The 8,891-nt window shown below is 39.0% G+C and overlaps 2 protein-coding genes across 2 annotated transcripts in view; both read right to left on the reverse strand.

The window, feature by feature from the left end:
• Positions 1 to 2,222, reverse strand: part of LOC124138044 (sodium-dependent proline transporter-like) — an 11,043-nt gene extending 8,821 nt beyond the window's left edge. Inside the window, exons 1-3 of the mRNA XM_048397362.1 lie at positions 2,196 to 2,222; positions 1,738 to 1,872; positions 1,307 to 1,410 (exon numbers count right to left, since the gene is read on the reverse strand). Coding sequence (XP_048253319.1) covers positions 1,307 to 1,410; positions 1,738 to 1,872; positions 2,196 to 2,222 — 266 coding nt within the window. The remainder of the gene's footprint in view (positions 1 to 1,306; positions 1,411 to 1,737; positions 1,873 to 2,195) is intronic.
• A 1,870-nt stretch (positions 2,223 to 4,092) lies between these two features.
• On the reverse strand, positions 4,093 to 8,678 carry LOC124138026 (sodium-dependent dopamine transporter-like). Its single transcript, XM_048397363.1, has 4 exons — positions 8,625 to 8,678; positions 8,136 to 8,283; positions 7,860 to 7,991; positions 4,093 to 4,385 (listed from the first exon to the last, which is right to left on the reverse strand). The coding sequence occupies exons 1-4, from the start codon at positions 8,676 to 8,678 to the stop codon at positions 4,093 to 4,095; spliced, it is 627 nt and encodes a 208-aa protein (XP_048253320.1).
• Between the last annotated feature and the right edge of the window lie 213 nt (positions 8,679 to 8,891).

Genomic DNA, 8,891 nt, shown 5'->3' on the forward strand with positions numbered 1-8,891 from the left:
ACCAGCCGGTAACGCAAGCTCAACCTTTGGTTGACATTTGGAACAACATCCCACGGTATCATCTGGTGTCTTCAATGCGTTACCGCTGCTTCGTCTGCATCAACGCAAATGTTGGTCTCACCCGATGTTGACATTGTTAACTGAGTTGTTTTTTAGTTGTTCTTTTAGAAGGTGTCGCTCTCCTGTTACCATGTATGGCTTTAGTAAGTGAATGTGTTATGATCAAACACTGATCAGATGAATGATCAAATATGTTATTGTCAGTAACAACATTTATACCACTTTACATGAAGCACAGTTACTATTTTTCGTTTGTGTAGAATACCGATTATTGGGAACGTGAAGTATAAAGTGATCAAAATTACATATTTAATGTTGTGCCAGCAAATATGTCATCATCCTTTGATTCAACTTATAAATATGCATTTGTAAGAGTCATGAGTGCTTCTCAACTGATTTTATTCCAGCTACAGGACTACAACTGGGTTTACTATTTGCCACAGGGGAGAAGAAAGAAGCTGTCAGAAATATTCCACAATTGATAATTAATATTAGCAGCAGTAATGGCAGCAGTAATGGCTGGAAATGTTCTTTAAAAAATGTTAAAAAAAAGATGAAATCAGAAATGTCCCCATAAACGAGAACAAAGACCCAGTTCCGTTCTGGATTAGTTTCTTTTGATTTTGTGACACATTGTACGATTTATTTATGTTGTGTTGTTTAAGTGATCATGATCAGCGTCCACGTATGAACCGTTTATATTAGATGTTATGGAGGCTGCATGTTTTAAAAGGATAAGCAGTATGTACAAGTGTAGGTGGGTTATCTGATCCCCTCCCCATATTGAAATAGAAATGACAAGGCCATAACCTTTATGCATTTGGCTATAAGGTATTGTTTGTCGTTAATGTCAATGTCAAATGGTGTTCCGAAACATACCTTTAATTCTTTTTGCATTAAAACATTTTCTTATAAACAAAGTACAAACTATGTAAGGCTGTATTAACATGACCGCAACATTACGATTTTACCGAATATGTCGCGTACTATCAAAAGTTTATCTCTTTTTGGGAAAAAGAAAACTTAAACATTTCATCATAACTTGTGTAAGAAACAATCGGAATTGCAAATTGTGTGTTTGTTTACATTCTGTTTATTAATATCTTTAGAAAAACATCCAGGGCCCATCTTCAGGCCACCAGAACATTTAAATCTTCACCAAAAGGCGAGTGGTGATTAGATAATTAAGTTCCTACAGCCATTTACGAAAATCACTTTCATGAGAAAAAGTGGAAAGGAACTTTACCTTATAAGATTTGAATGAAATGAATTGTGGCTCGCCATGACGATTACCGTTCCCATGGCAGTACCAACCGAATTGAACACTTGCATCAGGGCCTCTAACCACACCTGAAGATAAATCAATTACAACATACTTATTTGTCCACTTTAAACGTTATGATGATATAATATACATACATAGGCTTGTGTGTATGATTAGCACGTTCCCGACACTAATAACATCATTGCAATTATTATATACAGTTAACTACGGTTATAACGAACACGCTTATAACGAACTAACGGATATAACGAACTAACTTTTTAGTCCCGACTATTTGCTGTAGTTATACTGTATATATGCTTATAACGAATTACGGTTATAACGAACTAAAAGTAGTAGTCCCTTTGAGTTCGTTATAACCGTAGTTTACTGTAGTGCACATTTCCGAGTACCTGAGGATGCTGAAGGAGGTTGAAGTTGGGGGTTAGGTAGAAGAGAATCCCATCCACAGCACCCGGCATCGTGCACGACCTCACCAACAACACCAGCAGTAGGAAGTACGGCATCAACGCTGTCACATACACCACCTGTTGTCAGATATTAATACAGTGGCACCAATAACAATGAACAGATACAGGATGGATATAAATAAGAAATGTGTTAATGACATGAGAAACAATTAGGGGAGATGACTATATTTTATTTTCTATGTTGTCTTCTGCTAATATATAGAGGGCAAATGAATTCTCTGTTGGGAGCGTCATCGAGACATTTATATCGTCGAAACGAACATGAGAAAGAAGTTGTTTATACGTAGCATTTAAAGCTTGTTTGGGTTATCATACTCCTAGATTCCACTCAAAGACAATTCATGCCCTTTCATCGTAAGTTGACAGCGGGTGAATGATACCTTTCCAAGAGATCTGATTCCTTTCATCGTACAAAGAAAGATGATAGCACACGTGAGGAACCAACAGATGACAAGATGTGGTTGCATTTCCCCCAGGTCATCTATCCCTGACGAAACACCTAGAGCCTTGTACCTTGGATGGATGAAGTAAGTGGATTGGGATTAACGCTGACTTCTTTAGCAATATTTCTGGAATATGGTTCTTCCACATACAGTAAACTACGGTTATAACGAACACGCTTATAACGAACTGACGGATATAACGAACTTACTTTTTAGTCCCGACTATTTGCTGTAGTTATACTGTATATATGCTTATAACGAACTACGGTTATAACGAACTAAAAATAGTAGTCCTTTTGAGTTCGTTATAACCGTAGTTTACTGTAATTAAAATGCCGTCACCTTAATTCGCCTACAGACAAAGGAAGTCATTTTGATGCTTGGCATCGTCTGGCATGAAAGATAACATGGAGATTATCTGTTTTTTCCAGTTTAGTTCAGAAGTTTAGTTGTTTTCATAATTAAAATTAATGGTTAGCTTTCTCTTAATCAAAACAATATTTCAATTGAGTGAAAAAACTCTTTTGGTGTAATGACAATAAGTCGGCTTAAGTGCAATTAAGTTTTTTCAGATTCAAATCAGTCAGACAATACTCGTATACATAATGAGTAGGGAATAAGGTTTGTGATATAAGATGTTTATCTCATTCAATTATAGGCATTGTGGATATAATAGCATATGGTCTTATATACACCGTTTCTATTCCTTTCTCATAATATTTGATGTGTACAACGCAGAGATACTGCTGCTTATGAGTGAAGAGAAACGTTTAAGAAATATGTTCGTTTTGCAAAGTAGTAGTTTGGAACCGCTATTTAACCATTCACCATGAAATAATGTTCCACAAATAGTCATATGTGTAATATGTGGCGTCTGTTAATTGTAATTAGATATACAACGCTAATGTCTTATTATATGTAGCAAATTAGCAATGTTTCAGTAATATCAAGGTAGGGGACACCTGAAATGGGCTTCGATCTCAGCTTCAAGTGAGCGGAAAACCCATCCACGTCTGAGATGTTTACCACTTTTATTGAATTAAACCCAAGAGTACTGACTTAGTGTTAAACAAGGAATCATGTCGAACCATGGATTTAAATTTATGACCACAGGGGTCTGACACGCCTCAGGCACGGACATTAGATGACCGGACATCAATGCAACACAATGTGAACCATCAAAATCTAATGTCACCAAATCATTTGGCCTCTCTCGTTACACATCCGGGCTCATGGACTAACAGACGGACAGACATTGCTTTAAAGGGTACATGGACAGGTAGAAAATTAAAATAAATAAAATTCGAAAAGAAATCAGGATTCAGTGTGTTTTCATGGAAATGCATTTGACAAGGTTTTCAAACTGTTTGATCGGCATTGTAGAAGTTGGTGAGTAAATACGAAAACATGCGACTTAATGATTAAAAACTTCTGGTTGATGGCATTCAGTGACACTTACACTGAGGTTTCCATGTGCCGACACTCTGTAAACTCGGACCACATCTTCATAAACTATATGAAATAAGGAGTGAGTGAATGAGTTGGGTTTAACGCCGCTTTTAACAGTATTCCAGTTATATCACGGCGTGTCAGCTTAATGTGGGAGGAAAGCCCGAAGTGATGCAGGTCTCAGACGTTTACCACTTCGGTGAAACCCACGAGCACGGGTATGGTGCTGACAAACCTAGAAACATAATCGGGGCGAACCGGGATTCGAACCCACAATCATAGGTTTCTGTCTTGCCCAAGGGACGCGACTGCACAGCGAATCGCGGCGCCTTAGACGACTGGGCCACCTGTGCCCCTATATGAAATAAGGATACTGGGTAAAGACTCACTGCCAGAACTCTTCTGTCGATGTATGACCAAACGTGCGTGGAGACTCCTGTTTGCTGCTGCTGTTTCCACGCCGGATGTCTTCACTTGTATATTCGGTATTATTAGTGTCTGTATATGTTGTCTTAGCACCTACATTCGTACACTGCAGGGTGTTCCATGAGTTGTCACACGTGGTCCAGGGCAGGACGGTAGAGAAGGAGCTGTACAGGTAGTAGAGGGCCCAGGCAAACACCATGCTGTAGTACGGGACGACGATGCAGGTGACGAACAGTATGCAAAAACCAACACCTAAATGAAAAAACGTGAGGAATGTTCTTGATGTAAGTAGTTCGTGACGGAAACTTTACTGACAATATGTAACAAATGCATGACAAAGTGTTACATGTTGATTCCCAAAGTGAAACGACCGCCTCCGTGGTCTAGTGGTAGAGCGTCCGCCCGGAGAGCGGAAGGTGCGGGGTTCGATCCCCGGCCGCTTCATACCAAAAGACGTTAAAAGATGGTACTTGTTGTTACCCTGTCTGGCGCTCAGCATAAAGGGCTAAAACAAGGACTTGTCGGCTCGGAGTCAGTATACTGTGTCTGAGTGGGGTATTCATGTTAAACTGCGGCATGGTATCTCAGTGAGCTAGCACTATAAATCGGCATTAGTCCGGACTAGTACAAGCAGCCACACACACACACACACACACACACAGGTGCATGCACGTCGCTATATAAGTGCAATAATCCTTGACGCTTAAACACAATTTCACCTCACCTCACCTCACCTCACCTCACCTCACCTCACCTCACCTCACCTCACCTCACCTCACCTCACCTCACCTCACCTCACCCAATCTGAAACTAATAAACTGCATAACCCAGAAATCGACACACACAGAATTAAATTTTGAAATAAGGAAATAACCACACAAGATCAATGAACAATTAACCATGTATAATGAAATACACAGGATTAGGTTTACTATCATTTAAGTACAGTGAGTCAAAATAAGTGATATATAGGGGCAAGGTCTGTGGCAGCATGATATTCAGCAATAGGCCCTATTTCAGAAGTCTTTGGACTTTTATTTCATTGAGCATATGCCACACACAGATCGTAGTATGCCACGGAAGTTTTTTACACAAAAGCTTTGTTCAAATTAACAAACGCTGACTTAGCATCTGAACCTCCTATCCATGGAACTCCAGTTCATATCCTGTTTTAGAGTGGTTCAAAACATTCAGTATAGTTTTGCATAAACTGCATCAATTTTTAATTTCCCCCAAATAGGCGAAGCTCTGAAACATAATCTTGAGCCTGCTTTTTCTTTAACTGAGGTCTAGTCATCACAGGTGACATGTCGTAACACCTCAATTCAAATTAATCCCAGCTTCCACTTAGATTTGTTCAGTTTCAGGTTCAAATCTCCAAATCTCTTAAATACTTTTATTAATAATAATAATGATAATATTGTGCAGTGTGTTGAGCAGTTTCCTGCAGTTTGCTGCAGTTTGCTGCACAAGACCAGTCATTTCCCACTCGAAACCGTCAGTGTGTAATATTGCATTGGAATGTATATATGAGTGTACATTATGCAATGAATTTAATGAGACCAACACATTGTCATTGGATTCCGAGCTGTGGCAGAAACATAGTATCTTAAGTGACATGATGGAGTGGCTCGATCATTTTATTACTGACTTTGCCGTGCTTGTGGTTTGACACAGAGGTCCATGCAGGGTATGACCCAGAATATGTAGAAGACGTTATGGGAAATGATACATACAAAATTCATTGGAATAGGCCCGTATAAAGCCTCAGACCTAACCAGGCCAACAACCCTGGCCTTGTCATTTTCATAAATCCTATGAAATCATTCATATTATTGAATTAATCTGTCCATTTTGACACTAATGTGATTGACAAGATTCAGGAAGAACGAGGCAAATATGTGGACCTCACATCCGAAATGTTACGCATGCATCCAAAGTACCAAGTCCTCCGACTCCCCATTGTTCTCGGTCTCTTATGTTTGGTACCTCCCAATTATTAAAACTGTTCTTCAGCCCAAACAGATAAAAGGTTTCTCCTATTCATAACCTTCGCACCTTCTGTTTGTATGAGCAAGTGGAAATGTCCTGAATAACATATCATAAGTAAATGATGAAATGATATTCTTATTAGATCCAGAATCAACCAGCATATCAATATTCTTCAGCTAACAATGGTCTATTACAATTTGATATATTTATATCACAAGAAATGTACATCCATGTAACGTATGTTCACTACAATTGATTAAACCTATTGTACAACCTTGGAACCTGATGTACAACCCTTTGAAAGGAATAAAAAAATGTCAACAACAACAAAATGTTCTTCCCTTTAACATCATAACAGTGGATAAATCTGAACAAATGTAATTATAAAATCCACAATATTCTGAAAAGGAAACTGTATCTGAGCCTCAGGGTAATTACCGCCCAACACCTACTGATGAGTTCTATTAGGTCTATGGGGTATATTAGAAACATGTCTGCCCGTCTTGATTTTCAAACTCTGGCAAGAAGTCCCTTCTAGCCATATAAAGAAGAATCCTGCATTTCCCAAAAAAATTTGCCTTATGATCTGGAAAAACACAACTGTAACACTTAAATAAGGGTTTAAGGACTGAAAAGAGTTGTTAGAATTCACTCTATTAATTACTTATGATGCAATAGTTTTAGAATTTTGCTGGAGGAGAGACGTGACGACTACAACCGGCTTCGTTGGGGCCCTGCTTATTGAGATGAGATCGGGTGACATCCGGTTACATCAGTAATGTATTCCGGGCAACTAATCAGAGTAACATGAATTATATATCATTACTCTATAGGTATCAATAAATCATATCTGAATTACACAACCACTGAACATTTAACTGATACCGACCTTATCACCACCTTGATTTGTTCAGTACATTACTTAAGATGCAACAACTGCAACAAGCTTAATGTATGCACCTAAGTTTTCTACAATAACCTGAACAATGATACTGACCTGTGACATAAACGGCACTGACCTTTGTATTATAGTGAGTGAGTGAGTATGTTTTACGCCGCTTTTAGCAATATTCCAGCGATATCACGGCGGGGGACACCAGAAATGGGCTTCACACATTGTACCCATGTCGGGAATCGAACCCGGGTCTTCGAACCCGGGTCTTCGGCGTGACGAGCGAACGCTTTAACCACTAGGCTACCCGACCGCCCCTTTGTATTATAGAAAATAGAAATACAAAGTTTCATTCGCATAGAGTGAGTGAGTGAGTGAGTATGGTTTTTACGCCGCTTTTAGCAATATTCCAGCAATATCACGGCGGGGGACACCAGAAATGGGCTTCACACATTGTACCCATGTCGGGAATCGAACCCGGGTCTTCGGCGTGACGAGCGAACGCTTTAACCACTAGGCTACCCGACCGCCCCTTTGTATTATAGAAAATAGAAATACAAAGTTTCATTCGCATAGAGAAACTTGTGTCTTGGAAACTAATAATGACATCATCATATAGAGCTGTGAACAGAGTAAAACCCCATCACAGGAAATGTATTTACAACGTCAAATGGGTTATTAGAATTCCAAACTCATATTATGTCAAATATTTGGGAAGTACACACATTCCGGGGCAGCTTCTTTGTATGCTGTTCGATATTATTTACTGAAACGTAATCACTGTCAAAATATTAACCTAAACACTAAAGGTATACTTTCCACTCTGCGTGGTGTGGCCTTACCTTTCATCAGTGGACATATTGCCCAAACCTTGATTGGTCCTTGGGCTGAAAACTGACCGAGAGCAACTTCAAGAATAAAGAGTGGGACGGCTACCACAGCTGTCGAGATGACATACGGAATCAGGAACGCCCCTGTGAAATAAACAAGGATAAAACTAATGTGCCAGTTCTTGTTTCATTGATAAGACTATAGGGACGCTTGTTTGTTAGGTATATGACCTCAACAAATATTTTTTACATTTTAGAGATTAAGCCGCACATTCATAAAAGTCTTACCACCGCCGTTCCTTTGACAGAGATAAGGGAACCTCCACAGGTTGCCTAGACCCACTGAGAATCCGAGAAGAGCAAGGATGCCCTGAAACTTGTTGGACCATTGTGTTTTCCTCAGATTCACATCTTCATGATTTTCGTGATTATCTCCCTGTAATAGAATTGTATTCTTTGTTACTGTTATATTTGTGCAAGCAGTATATATTTAGGAAAAGCGCTATGCTTTGTTCATAACTGCAGAGTCTTTTTGTAAAATGTGCAACATGTTTTTGGTTGTTTTTTCAGGTGAACAATTGACATACCTTTTCGCGAACTCCTGGTATCCTCAATTGTTGATAGTGATTAAAAATAATCATGCGTATTGGGATATAGTCTTTGGATTATTTCTTTAGAAATGGCAATGTTTTTGTTGCTTTTATTTATTTGCACAGACAGACACATGAAGTTTATTACAGCTTACATGAATTATGATATGACAGGACATAATCTTACCTTAGTGGTGTGGTCATGTGTGGATAAAACAGTACCTTCCTCTTGAACATCCATAGTTTTAAGGGGTTAGCTGAAGAAAATACAATATTTTGTAGTGAGTGTCCGCCATCACCAGCTGCCTGTCAACTCCAAACCAAATGAAGACACCTTCCAGTTTACGAGCGTGTTAACTTGTAACTTCTCCAAACCAAATGAAGACATCTTCCAGTTTAGGAGGGTGTTAACTTGTAACATCTCCAAACCGACTGAAGACATGAACCTACCAGT

This window comes from Haliotis rufescens, unplaced genomic scaffold, assembly GCF_023055435.1.
Source record: "Haliotis rufescens isolate VD_foot unplaced genomic scaffold, xgHalRufe1.0.p SCAF_17, whole genome shotgun sequence".
NCBI classification, from domain to species: domain Eukaryota; kingdom Metazoa; phylum Mollusca; class Gastropoda; order Lepetellida; family Haliotidae; genus Haliotis; species Haliotis rufescens.

Bases quoted from the DNA above. Each gene is read 5' to 3' on its own strand.
- LOC124138026 (XM_048397363.1), bottom strand. From the start codon at position 8,678: ATGGATGTTCAAGAGGAAGGTACTGTTTTATCCACACATGACCACACC. The intron at 8,284-8,624 runs GTAAGATTATGT...ATTCTATTACAG, and splicing joins CACATGACCACACCACTAAG to GGAGATAATCACGAAAATCA. The intron at 7,992-8,135 runs GTAAGACTTTTA...TTTATTTCACAG, and splicing joins CTGTCAAAGGAACGGCGGTG to GGGCGTTCCTGATTCCGTAT.